Below are 18,261 nucleotides of genomic sequence, written 5' to 3'. Positions count from 1 at the left end.
GGAATCCTCAGTGCACCCACCTGGCTTTGTAGTGTTTGGGGTGGAGGGGTGGACCAAAATCTCACATATATTGTAAGTCAATTTGATTTGCATCTTTGCATATATTAGTCAAAGAAGGCTAATTAGCTTGCACTTTTTTTTCCCCTTAAGTCGAAAGTATAGAAGCTTGAAAGAAAAAATCCAGACTATTTAACTTGTTTTGCCTTGTGGTAACAGTGATCAAAGGGGCTGCAGAAACCTGGAAATGAAGATCAGAGACCCTTTGTGCAGGATGTTAATGGAAAGATCCAGTCAATTCCCACCTGGCCTAAACCTTTAAGTAGGACTTGGCAATTTAGTTGCACTAGAGAATTATGTGTGATCCTTTAAAATCACACCACTTCTCTGTAGTCTGATAGGGAGATGCAGTGCTCGTTAGGCACAGATAAGGACTTAATAATGCTTCCTTCATTTATGCTGGAAGTCATGGCAAAAATACTTCTGGAATACTTACCTGCAGTCTCAGTTCCTTTTTAAAAGGGAAATAGGTAAGCAAATGCTTAGGTCACTTAGACTTGAAATTCCAAGAGTGCTTTTATCACTGTAAAATGTTTGAGATAGTCTTTTTATCTTGGAAGAGAGACAGTTCCTTAGTGAAATCAGGAGTGATGATGGTTATATTCCAGAGAATTTAGGATAGCTTAACTGTACTTTTGAAGTATAAGGATACTTCCTCAGACAGTGCCAGACTTGAGGAATAGTTTTAACAGGAAAATCTGAGATTTCTAACAGAGGCTTTTAGGAAAAAGTGTGTGGAATGTTAGTGACTTGACATGGATCCTAGGTTTCTGTGGGGTTGGCAATTCCTTTGGATGTCCTCTGCATGAATTAAACCTTTCACTTACTGAAAGATTCCTGTGAGCCAGGAAAAGAATCATGTTTTATGTAAAAATACCTTTAAAACTCTGACTCATCATGTTTGGCACATCTCCCTTTTCTGTACAAAAATATTTTGTTACAAATCTTAACACGTGCAACTGATTCAAAATTCATGGGTCCAATCTGGTAAGAACAGATGCTGAAAACAACCAAGTGCAGACCCTTAGTTATCTGTTTTCTTTTTTCTCCTCTCTGCTTTTCAGGCAACAGGAAAGGATAAATTCCCAGCGGGAAGAAATAGAAAGACAACGAAAAATGTTAGCAAAGCGGAAGCCACCCGCAATGGGCCAGACCCCCCCAGCAAGCACAGAGCAGAAACAACGCAAGAACAAGACCAATGGAGCAGAAAATGAAACGTAGGTTCTCTGGCCTTCTTGGTGCGTGGCAAAGCCACATGCTTTGATTAGAGCGCAGAATATCTCCTGGGAAATGGAATTTTGCCCTTGCCTCCAGGCTTCACTCCATGCAGAAATGAATATTGTGGAATTAGCCTGGCATTCACCAACATCTTGCTCCAGTTCTAAATAGTTTTCATTGAAGTAAAACAAAGATAATTGCCAAGTCCAGATTATGTATGAGCTTTATTTTTTTATGAGTCCAGTAATTTTTTCAGTATTCCTGTTGTGGTCAGGTTTGAAAAGTGGGCACTGACTTTAGTGTTGTAAGTTCAGAATTGGTATCAGTATCAGGGTATACGTGGTGCTTTTTTTAAGGAAAACAAAATTGTACATATTTAGAAGCCTTGATTTCTGTATATTTACTGTGGAGAATTCTGAGTTACGAGTTTTGAAACAATTCATTTGGGATGCTGAAGCAATAAGATACTCTCTATAGAGATAGTGTATTGAGCATTGGCCTGTTCTCCAAAACAGTTCTTCACACATACTTGACTCAGAGAAATGGTGGAAGTGCTACTCTTCTCATGTTTTTTGGGTTTTTTTCTGCCTCTTTTGAAGTTACTGATGCTCTAAGAGACTTGATATTCTTCTAGAGTGAAGCTGGGGCTTGAAAGAAACTTAGAACATTATTTTTTTCAGAATCTTTTGTGAGTTGGAAATACATTTAGTCAGAGACTTAGCCCTACCTTCTCCTAGTTCCCTTTATAGACTTCATTTTATTGCTGTGGGCTAATACCATAACCCTCATTGATGCTTTTCATTTTTCATTATTAAATCTCATGGGCTTGACTTGACCTCAAAGTTCCAGAAGCCCTTTGAATTCTTGGTCTTAATCTTTAAAAGGACATGTGAATCAAAAGCTCCCACTGCTTCTGCAGTCTCAGCAGAGATGGCACAAGGCTGTGTAAATCCTGATATTCAGGGTGCCCTCAGCTCCAGGGCTGTGCCCTTAGAGTGCGATACAGGTACCTGCAGATCAGGTGGGTTGTGTTGGAGAGCACTGTTTGCTTCCTGCAAATAACTAAATTGGTTGGAGACCTTTTCCCCCCTCATTCTGGCCAAGGGAGCCTGAAAAGAACTAAATAAAACTTCCAAGTCATCCTTTTTATTGCCAGGTTTGAGCTGGGAGAAGCAAATGGAATGTCTGTACATGGATATTTTGAAGCATTGCTATTCACTTTGGCAACCTTTCACTTCCAAAGAGCAGGATGAGCTTTCTCCATTTTTGTGGGCTTCTTTTTCTCCAGCAGTCTGGTGCAGCTGTAGCATGGCTTATTCTGGAGACATGGCAGCACAGGTCCTAGTGTGCCCTGGCTTGTGCTGTGAGCCTGCCTTGGCATAATCCAGCTTTACCATGCTCTGCTAGGAAGCCTCTTGAGTTCCCAAGACTTTTTCTCTGTTTCTTGCTGATTTATCATTCTTCACTAGTACATTTTAGGGTGATACTTTCATGGTTTAGAAAAGGTTCCTGTCGTGTACTTGATAAAAACTGCTTGCCAGGGTAAGGATATGGGTCATGTGGAGTGTTGTAGCTTATGTGAAAACACTGAGGTTTTTGCAAGTCAGCTGTAGCAACTGGACTGACTAACTACTTGATAATCATTAGTTATCCAGTAAGTGCATTTGTTGGACCATTGTGTATCAGGAACAAAATTTTATGACCTTTGGAGAGAGGTTTTTCATTGTGGAACTCTTACAGAGGCTGGCATTTAGGTAATTTAAATATAAATGTTTCTAGAAGTTGAATGAGAAGCAGACAGTCAAGTTCCTTTTTTGATTTTTGGTTCCTCTGTGGTTATGGTTGCTGCTGTGTCTTAAAACGGAGAGGAAGGTCCTGTGATGCAAATTTAAACACAAGCTCTCCCAAAATGAGTTTTCTAGCCTGTGAATGAGAAAAGAGCTTTTTTAATTCCGCTGGTGCTGGTTGAGATTCAGTAGGGCAGCCTTCAGCTGCCTAGTGTTTCTAGTATGTTTCTGTGAACTGGGTGGTGTTTGTCTCAGAGCCCCCTTGATTTTTGTGATGATTACTGTGATAGGCAGCTGTTTTGGGCATTGTTAGCCTGGTGGTGCTTGTTACATCTCTGCCCTAGTGAGTAGACTGATGACGTTTGTTATTTGTACACAAACATATGTGCAAAACTTGTTGCTGGTTTATTCAGTTTTCTCTTTATTCTTCACACAACAACAGCAACCAAAGAATCACAGTATCACAAAGACCTAAACTCTTGGGACGGTCTTTTAGATTATCTGAATCTACTTAAAATTCAGGCCGCGTGTGTGAATTAGAATCATAGAATCACAGAATATCCCGAGTTGGAGGGGACTCCCAAGGATCCTCAAGTCCAGCTCGGGGTCACCAGCAGTTGTGTAAGAAATGAGACAGCATGTGACCATCTTTGGTACTGGCTTTGTTTTTTATGAAGCAGTTCCTTCTGCTCAAGATTCTTTCATAGGGAACTTGGCTTATGAGTTTTTCATTAAATTTATCAGGTAACTGCTTTAGGCCTTGTTTCAAGTACCTGGACTCTGCATTATCAACAGAGGGAAGCTGGGACATTTCAAGATGAGCACTTGATGAGCTGAATGCTCTCTCCTCTCAATTTACTGAGTAAGGTCTCCATGTACAGACACCAGACTCAGTCCCCCTTTTAAATAAGTTGAGATGCTGATGCTCTGGAGGCCTTCTTTGCTAACCTTTGTGAAAGTACTGTGTAGACCATATTTGCTGTTGCAGAAATCTTCCTGGGATATGCTTTGAACTCAGTTTAGGTTTAAAAGAAGATATTTTTATGCTGTCACATGCAGGTCATGTTTACAGAGTGAACAGATGAATTGATAAGCGTGTCATAACTTTGTGTTGGCATGTGATGCTTTCACCAAATTCCTTGGTAAAAGCAAGGTAGTAATGGGACAGTTAATACAGTGATTCATTTTTCTAGTCCTAAAGACCTCAGCGTGTCGTTGCATTTCACTAGCAATGGGCTCTGTCACTGGTTTAGTGTAAGGCTGTGCTTTGTCCTACGTAGCATGCTTGCATGGAAAAGAGGTCAAAAACATTGTGAAACTTCTTTTGACCAACCACCTAGAGCAGAAACTTTGCACATAATTTACTATCAATAAAATAGGGATTATTCCCCTCTCCCATTGCTTCTCCTAACTACACGAGGTCAAAAATACAATAAATTTCTGAAGGTTTCCCTGGAAACTACTTGGCAGAACCTGAAACAGGAAAAAGTTCTGAATCCCAGGTCATTGCTCTGTTCACAGTGGCTGTGTGGCCAGGTGTGTTTCTAGTCTCAAAGTGAATATCTGGATTGAATTATCCAGCTTTTATTACAAGGAAAAATTTAAAATTAGTCAGTAAAGCAAACTTTACATGGAAAATAAGATGTGGAATATTTGGGCTTCGCTTTTCTATATTTAGATTGTGGTTTAGCTGTCTTTGTTAAAAGTCAATCAGTGGCCTATATAGGTGCTATTAGGGACTTGAATTTGAAATTATTGGATATTGTTGAGGTTTAAGGTTTTGTTCTCCTTTAGACTGATTATTAAAAATATAAGTTGCAGAGTTTATCTAAAAATTTTTATGCTGGCTGTTGATCTACTCTGTGGAGTTGTTACTTCCACTGGCAATGTGCATTCTGCTGATTGTTCACTTTATCACGTTTGGAAACCTAATGTGTCGAGTCTTTCTTTTTCATGCAGGTTAACATTAGCAGAATACCATGAACAGGAGGAAATCTTCAAACTCCGACTAGGTCATCTTAAAAAGGTAAGAACTAGTTGCAGCAAAGGCTTTTTGTGCAGTATTCTGTGAACGAGAGCATTTCTCTGTAGAGGTCAGTACTCATTTGATAATCAAGAGGGTTTTGCACTTGAAAGGGATAGCCAGAATTTTGTAACGATTTTTTGGGGGCGGTGATATTGACAGAAGATGTTCTTTGCTTCAATAAATAGCTTTCTCTGTCCTTACAGTTAAGATTTCATACAGAAGTTCTAGTTTTTTGATACATCTTCTGTCACTGTGACCTGCCTGGTGGTGGACACTGAATGTGTGTAACATGAGGGAGCAGTAAGGAATGAACTAAGGGAAGAAAATTATAAAAACACAACAAAAAAATGCAAGTCTTTGACTTTTCTAATTCTTTGCAATATTGAGTAACCAATGTTATCATTCCAGTAAAATCTCTTGGGCTGTTGCAAACCAGTCCTGTTCAGGCTGCAGCAATGCACATTTGTTCTCAAAATACCTTGGCCTCAATAGAAACTGTACCTGCAGGTGAGGTTATATTTGGATAAGCTGTTGGTTACCTTGAAAGTGATTGTAGTGACCTATAAATAAGTTTTCTGGGACGCTTCAACAGATGAAATACTGGGGGAAAAAGTAGATGCCTTCTGCCACTTCCTGATTTGCTTAGGCCAAGGAGTTTTCTTTTGGAAATGAACCAAAGAAGAAGTAAATGTCTTGCTGGAGTGCCTCTTCCTTCTCAGCTGGTGCTTAAGCTCTGTGTTTAGTTTTTTTCCTGTAACCTTGACACACAAGTTGAATGCAAGGCCTCATTAATGTGTCTGTACTCCTTGTTATTTTCTGTGGAAGAGAAAGTTACTGCACACCCAGAATCTGCTGTCAGTCTGCCCGTTATGCTTTATTGACCTCTGAACAAAGAGAAGTGACACAGGCAGGAGACTGCTGCAGGCATGCTGGCTCTACCGCTCCCATATTGCTTCAGGAAATTAACTGCATGTCCATCTATCCTGGTATAGCAGTGCCACCCTAGAATGGAGGAATCCATTTGGAAATGGACCTTAATGGAAAATGAAGTCATGTGTTGGGATCGTGGCATTGTCTGAAGCTGTGCTTATCCTTCTCCACTTTTGGAAACTGGCTTATTCTTTATGTCTAAAAATAGAACCAGTTGGAAAGGGAGGGAGTGGAATCACAAGACAGATGGGTAACAGTGTCCTCTGAGTCACATACACAAATTGTACTGCTCAGAGAGCATGTTTGAATTGAGGTTTGCAGCCCTGGCCACAGTGATGTGAATTCTCATGTCATTTTTAAGGGCACCAGAACGTCCAGCTAGACAAACACTATGTCAGAACTTCCACGTGGCATTGAGGAACACTCTGACCTGTTTGAGCAGTTACCACTAGTAGAATATAATGTCATTCTCTCACACTTCCCATCCTGTCCAGATGCTGCCCCATCCCATGTGTCACGACATCCCTGCTCTTACTGCTGAGGGCTGTCTTCTTTCTCTTGTCCCACCAGAACTGAAATTCCTTCGAAAACAGCTGCATGGCACTTATTCAGGGAAGGAGCAAGACCACAGCAACAAGGCTTCTTAATTACAGAAAATATTATAAACAAGGAGGTGTAAAGATATGTCTCCTCCTGTCTGTGTAGGTGTGAACAGAACTGCCCAGTCAGTTTTCATTCCTGTTGCTTGCCACATGACTGCAAACTGACTCTGACCATCTCTCTGATCTCCCAGACAAGTTTTATGCCAATAACCTCTTCAGAAGTGGAATTTAATTTGTGTTTCCATAAATCAGGTGGAAACACTACCTGCAGTGCCTTACAGAGTGTTGTGTTTTTGTTTTCTCTTGTGCAGGAAGAAGCTGAGATCCAGGCAGAGCTGGAACGGCTAGAGAGGGTTAGAAATCTGCACATCAGGGAATTGAAAAGGATACACAATGAAGATAATTCACAGTAAGCACATGGGATTCAGGGATAAGAACTTAAAGTAATTTTGTATTTGTTCTCTTCATAATGAGCAACCATCTTTTCATAATCTTTCACTTAATCGTTTTTAAATTGATGTTACAACTCAATAGTCACTTGATTGTGGGGTGGTACAGGTATAGCTTGAAGTTCACATAAGACAGGCTTCCACATGCATCAAGGCACCCTTAAAAAGACTCATTGGTGCAGTGTGATCAAATAGCATCAAATTTGTCAGTCATTAACACAATTATATTTCTCTGTCTGAAAGTCAAAATTTCATTTCTTAACTGTGCGGTAGCTGTAATTTATTGTGCGGAGGAGATCGTTATTTCTGTCTTCTTAAACCGTGTCTTTCTTACCAGATTTAAAGACCATCCAACGCTAAATGATAGATATTTGTTGCTACATCTTCTGGGTAGAGGTGGCTTCAGTGAAGTATATAAGGTAACTTGGAAGTGGCAATCTGATGTAATCTGGATGTGCAGGAAGCAGAGTTTTTACATTTGTTTTCTCAATGGTGTACAAGTTACGGAGAGAAGAAAGGAGTACAAAGCTCATGGTGCATCTGGCTTGTATTAGACATCAGAGTTGAGATTTTCAGGTGCTGGCCTTGTCCTCAGGGGTCAAACTCCCTTCAAATATGTGTCAAAAAGTGTTGTACCAAGTCTTCAATTTTTGTTAGGACAGAGGAGCAAACCACTTGTGTCTTCAAATGCCATGCACAAATACTTGCAGTAGCTAAGCCTTACTGAGATGGCACAGCAAGTCTGAATGTGTCTATAAATAAGTGAAAATAGCTCAAATAATAAGAGCAAGGCCAGTACTTCCTAGGGGTATGAGGCTCTTGTGCCTCTATTTCTTGTGCCTTCATTTTACCCTCTGAAATAGTAGACTGGGGGCTGTGTGTGTGTAGTTTTGGGAATTCCTTAGAGCTGAGGATTCCTGGTGTCAGCACTTTAAGAGCCAAGACATGGGATACTTTGGTTCTTGTTATTTGACTATTACACTTTGAGCTATTCCAGTTCTCAGTATTCCCCAGTTTTACTCAGAAGTTTGGAATTCATGTTGAATTTGGCTAGAATGGAAATAATTATGCCAGTGCAAATATTGGAAACTTCATGTTGCTTTATTGTTTTGATGCAGCACAACAATAGGAACCTAAACTAAGGGGACTAGACTGCTCAGATGGGGGGGAAGACGTGTGAGTGTCTTAAGTACTTTGAAGTGCTTTGCTGACTAAGCAGAAAGCTTTGGCTCCACAGATGAAAGCAAGAGGGCATGAATGTTTCCTACCTGCCTGCTCTTAAGAGCTGTAACTGTTACTAAAACAAAGACCTGCTTAGCCCTTCCTCTCCAGGGTCTTGGCCAATCTATTAAGTATTAGGAATTAAGTAGACAACTTTTGGGATGAGCACACATTATGCCTGTTTGCTTACCACAGCATCGTGTCCTGTCCTGGAAATCATTATATTATTGTTGCTATTCTTAGGCGAGGTAGAAGATTTCTGCATTGCATCGTGAGTGCATTTTCAGAGGTCCATTCTTTAAGGACTGTTTAAATAATAAAGAAGTGGAGGGAAGGATAAAGCACAAGGTCACACAGCGCTGCTAAATTCTTGAATTCTCCAGCTTTTACATGTGCTGAAACATTATGCTCTAAGCTGGATACTGAGCTACCAGAGAAGCAAAGCATTGAAAAATCTTCTGTATTTTGGTGGTTATTTTTTATTAACCCAAGTGTAGAAAATTAATTTTGGACTTGGGAGAATAATAGCAGGGTCTTTCCCAATATAAAAACTGTCTATATTTTGGTAATTTGGTCTTCCTGGTCCCTTTGTAACTCTGGTACTAAAATGACAAAATCAATGCAGTTGAGTTAGATCCCATGGGGAAAGTCAGATCAAAGCACAGAATATTCAGTTGTTTTCAGAGTTGCTTGAATGCATTAGTGCAACTTTTCAAATCAAAATATGGGTTTGCTTTTCCCTCACTCTGTTTTAATGCTGATTTCCTGGGTGGAGATATTGGTTTGTTAGAGCCTGTCTGCTTTTGCATTATTAACTTGAGCCTGTGATTCCTACTGATTTTCAGCTCTTCTCTCTGCAGGCATTTGATTTAACAGAACAGAGATATGTAGCTGTGAAAATACACCAGTTAAATAAAAACTGGAGGGATGAGAAGAAAGAAAACTATCACAAGTAAGTGAGTTTTTAAAGCCGCCAGCAACGTTTCCCAATTCCTCCTGCATTTGGTTATCAAGTACCAGTGAACAGGCTGGCTGTTTTTTTCCTGTCTTTGCTACTTTTCAAAAGCCACTTTTTGTCTTAGTAACTAATTGAAAAAGTTCTAGTCAGATTAGAAATGTTTTAAATGTGTACATACTCACAGAAAGTTTTGTATAAGCCCTGTGCCTCTGCATTTTAAAGCATCATTGCTCTGTGAGGAAAGTGCTGTAGTGGCTTCTCTCTGAAATGTTCAAGCAATTCTATAGGAAATGGTTTTTCCTCCCAATCTTTCAGGTACACACCTGCATTGTGCTCTCTGGAAGCTTCCCCCTTCCCTTTGCTTCCTAGAATAAGTGATTGTAATTGTGGCTTTCCACTACCTGAAGGGAGCCTGCAAGAAAGATGAAAAGAGACTTATTTACAAGGGCCTGGAATGATGGGACAAGGGAGGAATGGCTTCAGCCTGACAGAGAGCAGGGTTAAATTAAATATTAGGACGAAACCCTTTACTGGAAGCCTTTTGCTGTTGGTAGTTCTTGTTTCCTAATGCCATGGGTTAGATAACTGCAGAGTGACAACCAAGCCTTCTCCATAGGACTTCTGAGATAAAGCTGTTCGTAATTCCCCGAAAAGTTACTGGGAAAAATTAAGCTGAATTTGAAGCCTGGAAATTAGGCTGTTAAGTATCATGGAATTCTTCTAGAACTTGCTGATTTTTGTATTCAGCTCTCTTAGATCTCTTAAGGAATTATGAGGCTATTCTATTTTGGCAAGCAGTACCATTAATCAAGATGAGTTATTTTGTAGCATTGCCAGGGTTGGAGCTGCACTGGGGTTTTGTGGTTCTCAAGAACTGTTCTGTGCAGTTCCTCCTTCACTTGATTTGTCTGAAGCTGTCTGAGGAACGTGCATGGGTTTGATTGAAGCTGGATGCTGTGTGGTATGTCTGGATTCACTATCTGGAGAAATTAGAATTAAGTACCATGTATGACTAATACTCAGACTTTGCTGTTTTCAGACATGCATGTAGAGAGTACAGAATTCACAAAGAACTGGATCACCCTCGAATAGTTAAACTATACGATTACTTCTCACTGGATACTGACTCGTAAGTTGTGTTGTTCTGTCCTTTCCCAGGGTTTGACCAATTCACTAAAGGCAAAGTATTTAAAAGTTTCCAGGAAAGTCCAGAAGGTGTCCACACCAATGTTAGACTTTACTGCAGAGATAACCAAGGTGTACTTCCAGCGTACACTGGTTTTCTAGAGACTCCAGCTCACAAACCAATGTGGTGTGTTCTGTCAGATGTGGTGCTTTACTGGTAAATCCTGCTCTTGGCCCTGGGCAAATGCCACAGCTGATACAGCTTTCAGCCTCTAGGTGTTTAATGGGGGATCTCTGACCTTTGTACTGTTGAGCATTGAGGCCTGTGCTCCTGGTAGCTTACTTTTAGAAAGGGATTCATAGGCTGAAGGACTCTTAATTTAATATATTGGCCAAATGGGTGAGTTAGAGAAAAGCAGTAACAAAAATGTTCTGGTTTCTATCAGGTGCCTTAATTGCAACAACTCCTGTTTTTCTTTCAGGTTTTGTACAGTGTTAGAATACTGTGAGGGGAATGATCTGGACTTCTACCTGAAACAGCACAAGCTAATGTCAGAGAAAGAGGCACGATCCATTATCATGCAAATTGTGAATGCTTTAAAATACTTAAATGAAATCAAACCTCCCATCATACACTATGACCTTAAACCAGGTATGCTGTGCTGACATGCCTAAGGATGCTAAGGAGATGTAATGGGTTGGAGGTAATATGAGGCAGTTTCTTTTGTTCAGACAGCAAAAAGAAGACAGGGCTGTCTTGGACAGCTAACTTGCAACAAGAAAAAGGAACATAAAATGCATAGAACCTTTGGAAAATGAGTAAAGGATGTTGTCTACCAGAATTGCAACATAGAACACGGAGGTGTAATATTTTCAAGAATGAGACCTTGAATCACCAAGTGGCTGTGTTATTCTTAACGTCCTGCTTGTATTCTGCTGTTGAGAGCTTCTGTTACTGCTTCACAACGGCTCCACAATTACTGGTGTGCTTCATGTTCCCATTCTTCTGGCATATTCTTTCTGTAATCATCTAGCTGAGAATTTGATGGCAGAAGCTAACTTTGAAATGTTTGTTTTTTCATGTTGAGTGTCAGCTCCTAAAGCTGAGGATGCACAGTCAGAGTGTTCAGGTTTGCCTTTGAGTTAATTCAGTTACATCTGCTGGGGAGAAGATCCTCCCCAAATGGTGTTGTATATTTCCCTTCTACCACTGAGGCAGAGCCACAAGGGAGAAAATGGAAATGCTCCGTTTTGGGATGATACATTTTGGCTACATAGGTTTTTTCTTAGTCCAGTAAATTCATCCGTCTCTTTGGGCAGTTACCCCTGGCTTGTCTCCTTGTACTGGTGGCACCTCATCAGCATTGTGTAACTGGTTTGTGATGTGGTTTGTTGCATCAGCATGAGGAATGTGTACGGGAGATGGTGCTGTTGCACTGGTTATAGTGACCTGGTTTCCTCTCTGGCTGTTCCCAAGTTGTCTGAGCTCTGCCTGCAGCTGCCTAGAGCTGTGATTCATCCGCTGCTATCACACACAGTTCTGCTACTTTATTGTAGGCTTGAAGAAAAACAGCAATGATCTGACTTCTTGATGGGTTTATGAAAGACTCTTGCCTAAGCAGTCATTGTCCTTTTTGAGCTTAGAAAGTCACTGGGGAGCACTGTTAGGAACGAGAGAGTTTCTGGCATGTTGAGAAAACAGGACAAGTCAGAACTTCCGGGCAAAATTAGTCATAACTGTGTATGTGTACTTCTCTCCTTAATCCTCCTTTTTGACCTGCCCTTCCAACAAGACCTTTGGGAAGGGGTCAAAATAGCCTGGGCTTGAAGCTTATTTGGCTAACAGGGCTCAGGATCTGGAGGCTCCAAGTCATATGAGGTCGCTAGGTCATCCAAGATGAGCAGATCAGCTCTAGCACTTGGTAGTCCCCAAGTTGTCTCTGAAGTTCAGCATTTTGAGAGATAAAACATCTGGTGCAGCTCACTGTAGGTCTCTTGTCCTTGTGCAGTGCAGGGCTCAATGCAATTTTATTCTTGCAAAATGTGTATCCTAAGGGCTGTTTCCTTCCTCTGTCTAGGTAACATTCTTCTAGTCAATGGTACTGCATGTGGAGAGATAAAAATCACAGATTTTGGACTTTCCAAAATTATGGATGATGATAGCTACAACTCAGTTGATGGCATGGAGCTGACATCGCAGGGGGCTGGTACTTACTGGTAAGCAATGCCTGGGGAATTTGCAAGTTAAGATCAAGAACAGTTTATAAACAGCTTTGGAAGTGTGTCAGCTCTATGTGTGCTGCCGTTAGCTGTGGTAGCTTGACACACTGGAGGTTTGAGACCCTGCAAACTGCTTTTGTTGTCACACAGCTCCTTTTGAGGCTGGCAGATTTTTGCTGTTCAACAGTTCAGTTTTTGAAAACCAGCTCATATTCAAAAGGCTAGTGAAAAGCTGTATATGCTGCTGAGATGGTGAGCTATGGAGTGGGGCTTGGCTGCTCTTTCACAGTTCAGAGTGGCTCTGTCTCGCATCTTAAGAACGGGGGAAATACTGTACCTATTTGGAAATTCAGGGGCATCAGGGAGATGAAAAGAGTATTCTTCTAAAATTAGGAGGTGAAGATCCGTAGTTAGCTCTCGAAAAATATGTAAATCTCACAGTGTTGTCTATAACCAGAGCTTCACATGAATGTCATGTTTTCAGCAATTCTTTATCTTCTGTGCCAAGTGTCACTGTATCACCCTTGGCTGAGAGCAGACCCTTGGTGAGTGCCACCAAGTGTCACTCTTAGATGTCACCCAAACTGCAAACTATCCCCATGGGCAACAGAAAATTTGTTGGGCCATTCTGTGTTGTACAGCTTTGTTTTGTTCCTAAAAATGAAACTAGCTGTACCCTGAGTGAAGCTAAATGTCTTTAACTGGGGCGTGGCATCTGGAGTTATATTTCTAAAAAATATGTATTCTGGCTGTGTGCTTTTCATTGTGGAATTGTTGGCCAAGCAAATACAAGTTCTGAAGATAAAAGAGAATGGGCTTGTTTTACGTGCTCTGGTGAAAAGAAACTGACTGTGCTGACTAGCTCAGAACACAAGTGTCTGGAGAGTCCTTGGGATCACTGTTCCCAGAAGGAGTAGGCATTAGTGATCTTGGCCCAGAGATGCACAGGAATGAAATGGGACCCTTGAGTCCCAAGCCAGTATCTGATCATAGAATTTTCTGTTCTAAAGGAAATAATGGAAAATACCTGAAGCTGCTGCTCATAACTTCTTAACACTTCCTTCTTATCAGGTATTTGCCACCAGAATGTTTTGTGGTTGGGAAAGAACCTCCAAAGATTTCAAATAAAGTTGATGTCTGGTCAGTGGGAGTCATCTTCTATCAGTGTCTGTATGGCAGAAAGGTAAGAAGGCGTTTAATTGCTTTTAGTGGCATTTCCCAAACCTTTTGGAAGGCAACTCAGGCTTCTGCTTCCTTCTCCATAGATTTAGATTGTGCTCTTGTTTCCCTGCCATCAGTTCCAGGGCAGAGTGCCTGCTAATGGAAGTGGGGAGCATAGATTAGGCTGTGTTGTGCTCTACCTTTAGCATTTCCTTCAGACAAGACATTATGCAGAACATCTCTTTCCACCGAGCATGTTCCCACTGAGGCTGTTTTGGGCAGGACAGGTGTGTTATTCGTTGTCTGAGGTTTTTGGTCTGGTCTTGTCTGTGACACTTTCCATGCCCTGAGTCTTTGTTGGTCTTGATGGCTGCAAGTGCTTGGTGGGGGGGAAAATGTAGGTACAAAGACCCACTTTAGAAGGATGGCTTTTTTGGAAGGGAAAAGGGCGGATCAGAAAAAGGTGATTTGTCAGCTTTATGACAACAAGAAAGATTGGACAGAGAAGGGAAAGGATTCCATGGGCTCTTGTTTTCAGGAGTCCCTGGTAGCTAAGTGTTGTGGAAGCCAGGACTGACACACATGTGCTGCTCAGTCCTGTCATTTGACATGTAGAACCAGCCCAGCAGAGACGAATGGGTGAATCTCTGCCAGCTCAAATGGATGACAAATGCTGTAACAGAACCACAAGGTCTGGAAGCAGATGAAGATCCCTGCTGGGCAAGCCAGACATGTTCCAGCTTGATCTCTTTTGTTCAGTTGAGCATGGGAGCAATGTGTCCTGGTCCTCTGGTATCCACAACACCTTCCTATCAGTTGTGGGCTGCTTGCCTGGAAAAATGCTGATGTCAGGTGATGATAAACAGTAGAGCTGTGGGGGTTTTATGCCTGTCACCAACCTTTGACAACTTTTTTCTTTCTTTTGATAGCCCTTCGGCCACAACCAGTCACAACAGGATATTTTGCAGGAGAACACAATTCTGAAAGCTACTGAGGTGCAGTTCCCTCCAAAGCCAGTAGTCACACCAGAAGCAAAGGTAAATCTTCTTGAGGGTCAGGCAGCACAGGCAGTTCCAGCCTCCTGATTTTGATAAAACCAGCAGGAGTCTTGTGTTTAATGCTCACCTATCACAGTCATCAGTGGCTTTGCATGTCCCATCCTTGGAGGTGTTCAAGGCCAGACTGGATGGAGCTCTGAGCAGCCTGGTCTACTGAAAGGTGTCCCTGCTCATGGCAGGGAGGTTGGAATGACATGAGCTATAAGGTCCTTCCAGTCCAAACCATTCTGTGATCCCATGATTACTGCAGCTGTCAGGCTGAGCACTGGGTGCCTCTGCCCATGCTTCTCGTGGTACAAGATGAGATTTAGTGCAACAGCTGGGCTGTGTCTAGGAAAGGGAATTTCTGTGCTGGGGTTGTCACATTGGCCCCACTCCCAAAGAGTCAAAAACTCCCTCTGTCTGTCATAAAAACTAATTCTTGCTTTGGTTTTGGGGTGCTGCAGGCGTTCATCAGGCGGTGTCTGGCCTATCGAAAGGAGGACCGGATAGATGTCCAGCAGCTGGCCTGTGACCCCTACTTGCTGCCTCACATCCGCAAATCTGTATCCACAAGCAGCCCAGCTGGAGCTGCAATTGCATCAACCTCTGGATCATCCAATAACAGCTCTTCAAACTGAGACAGAGTCATAGGCCAAAAACTGCTTGAGAAACCGGCAAAAAGACTTTCAGAAACACCTTTGGAACAGAGGAATCCACAAGGGTCTCAAGAAACCTGTACCAGGTGCTTTTTTCTCTTGCTTTTTTCCATCCATAGAGCATGACAACATCAACTCTCATCAAGAAAGCCTTCAGCATCTAGGCCAAGCCATGTGGATAGGAGATGGCTTGAGGTTTATCCAGTCAGTGACCACAAAGGGGTGACTGCTCTGAGCAAGGAGGGGAAACTCAAGAAAAAATTCAAAAAGACATGGTTCCATGTACTGTGAACTTCTGAACATGCAGCCTTGGAAAATCCAGGATGCCGTGTGTGCTTCATATGAAGAATGTGGACTTTGGAAAAAAGACTGGGCTAGTCCAGTGTTGATATTTAAACATTGTTCTTTTTCTTTTAATAAAGTTTAGGTAACATCTCCTTGAAAAGCTCGAAGCACCAAGGTTCAGCTGGGGATGGTATATGACTCTTTGCCCTTTGGAGGGGAAAAAAGTTGATCCTGCCTGTTCATGGCACTAGAGTTAGTGTTTTACCCCTAATTAATTTCATTTTTTTTTAAATAACAGTTTTTTGGAAGAAGACAGTTTTCTGGTCTCAGTGAAACCCGTATTAGCAGGTTTGTGACAGTGTCCATTCTGCAGCTGGTGCAACTTTCTGCTCTTTTGGGATGGCCTCTTGGGAATGATTCACCTTCTCAGGAGGGTGGTGAAGCCCTGGGAGAACAGGCCTGTGTCATTCTGTGATTAGAGGGGATCACAGCTCAGGCTGCCACAAGGTCTCAGCTGCTGCTTCATCGCTCTCAAAACGGTTGCACCATTTTAATGTGTTGAAGTGCTGTTTTTGCAGACCCAGTCCATCATGCTCATACTGAGCTCTCCTTACTTGTGAGCCTGATCTTGGCTGGCAGGCAGAGAGCAGGCAGGGATTAAAGCACAGCTCAGGTGTCACAGGTGTGATTTGTGCCCACACAGCTCTCTACTGATCTGTTCATGTTAGAGTGTTCTGAAGCTGAAGCCTTGTCTGCTCGTCTCTGTTGGGTGACTTGGGAGCAAAGCTTCCTCTCTCCCTTAGCAATTTTCAAACTTGCTGACTCATGAAACTTGCTGCCATCACTGCATTGGGTTTCAGATGGCAGGGAATTAACGTTCTTGAAAGGAGCAAACACCCTAATTATTGTCTCCCTCCTGTAATATGCATGGAGGGGTCTTGTACCTCCAGCTGGATCTGCCTGCTGTGAAATGGGAGCCTCCCACTCTGCTTTCTTTTCCCTCCCACTTAGAAGGAAAACTGAAAATGCAAAAAGCACAGCAACTGAACATGTGGCAGCCAGGTTGGAGTGCTCCTAACGTGTTGCAGGAGTTCTTAGCCAGAAATATTTCAAGATGCAGTGTGAAGGAGCAGGGTTTGTCCCGGGGGGGGGGGGAGATGAGCCCTGCATGACGGCAGTTCGGGATGGTGGTTGAACAAGCCACCCTGTGCACCCTTCCCAGCCCCTGGACTATTCTGGGCTGGGGGATCCTTTGTGGGACACTTCCAGGATTGTACCCACAGCTGTGGCAGCCTGTGGGCTGTTTGGGTGGCTCTGTTACCCCACTGGCATCTCCTGGCAAGTGCTGTTCTCCATCATGCACTCAGAACTGCCACTTGTCCACCTTATTGTAAGCCATCATCTGCAAATACTGTGCTTAAACCTGATCAGGAACCTGTTAACTGAGAAATGGAGCAGTCTGTTGGAATTAAGTAACAGGCCAGGGAAGTGGAGAACTCTGCTACTTTGATTTTTCTTAATATTTTTTGTAGTGATTCTTGGGCTTTTAATTTGATTTACTCCCTTGCAGCTGCATTTAGGATGGTGTCTAAACTGCTGTAGTGTTTTATAAAAAGAACAGAAATACTGCATCTTTAAATCCACAGCCATCCTTTCTTAGCCCTTTCCATGCCTGCTGCTAGAAGTTAATTGTCCAGCAAGGAGCTTCAACGTGTTTATTCAGCCTCTGTCAGGAGAAATCAGGGTTGGTGCTTCATTGCATTTGCCAAAACTGGTGATTTGGTATCTCTCCATATCAGGGAGAATTCTAAAAGGGTTTTTTTCTATCCTGGTCCCCTTGTTTCTTGGCCATTCAGTGTGTGCATCTTTGTGGGTGTGATTAGTTTTGTGTCAAAAGCATTTATTCCTGCTGTGTGACACCCATTCAGGGCCAGGGGACAGTGATGGCTTTTTGGGGCTGATAGCAGGGAAGAACCCTGGTAGAATTCTGGCTGCAACACTTCCCTTGTTAAGATGGGTTTCACTTCCAGTAACAGACCCTATCGCCACACTGTTCATTTACTTAAAGTGTATGAAGAATTTGTAACTTAAACCAGGCCAGACTGTTTTGGCTCTACCCAACTGATGAGATATGGATATTAAAATAAGTTTTAAGAAACTGATTTGCTTGGCTTTTACTATTTTTCTGCTCTTGGCATTGGCATGAGCTCTCTTGCCGTGGCTGCACAGAGATGACACAAGAAGGATGAGGAAGGATGGAGGAAGGGTGTATTCCATAGCTCAGAGCAGTGAGATCTCTGCATCAGAGGTGAAATTGCTGAAAATTTGATTCACTTAATTACTGGTGTTGATCTTGTCCTGGGAACATAACTTAGAAAGCTGAGGTAGATTTGTCCCTCATTTCGTGTAGAATAGCAGCTGCCCTTTGGAAGCCATATATGTTGAGGACATAAAAAACCCGCCTTTTCTGTTGCTGAAAATGTGTGAGTCACAACCTCCCACCCACTCCCAGCCCATGGACACCCA

General features: G+C 42.2%; 1 protein-coding gene across 15 annotated transcripts in view; it reads left to right on the top strand.

Moving 5' to 3' along the window:
• TLK2 (tousled like kinase 2) overlaps window positions 1-17,897 on the top strand; it is a 73,621-nt gene extending 55,724 nt beyond the window's left edge. For 13 of the 15 annotated variants that reach the window (XM_072918962.1, XM_030255907.4, XM_030255902.4 and 10 more), the window contains 11 exons: window positions 1,122-1,274; window positions 5,022-5,088; window positions 6,932-7,029; window positions 7,407-7,488; window positions 9,151-9,242; window positions 10,288-10,377; window positions 10,856-11,025; window positions 12,452-12,590; window positions 13,665-13,776; window positions 14,684-14,791; window positions 15,259-17,897. In XM_072918962.1, coding sequence (XP_072775063.1) covers window positions 1,122-1,274; window positions 5,022-5,088; window positions 6,932-7,029; window positions 7,407-7,488; window positions 9,151-9,242; window positions 10,288-10,377; window positions 10,856-11,025; window positions 12,452-12,590; window positions 13,665-13,776; window positions 14,684-14,791; window positions 15,259-15,432 — 1,285 coding nt within the window. In that variant the 3' untranslated portion in view covers window positions 15,433-17,897. 15 annotated transcript variants of the gene reach the window in all.
• Window positions 17,898-18,261: the final 364 nt, after the last annotated feature.

Source organism: Taeniopygia guttata, chromosome 27, assembly GCF_048771995.1.
Source record: "Taeniopygia guttata chromosome 27, bTaeGut7.mat, whole genome shotgun sequence".
In the NCBI taxonomy this organism is placed as follows: domain Eukaryota; kingdom Metazoa; phylum Chordata; class Aves; order Passeriformes; family Estrildidae; genus Taeniopygia; species Taeniopygia guttata.
This window is presented reverse-complemented; position numbering and strand designations above follow the sequence as displayed.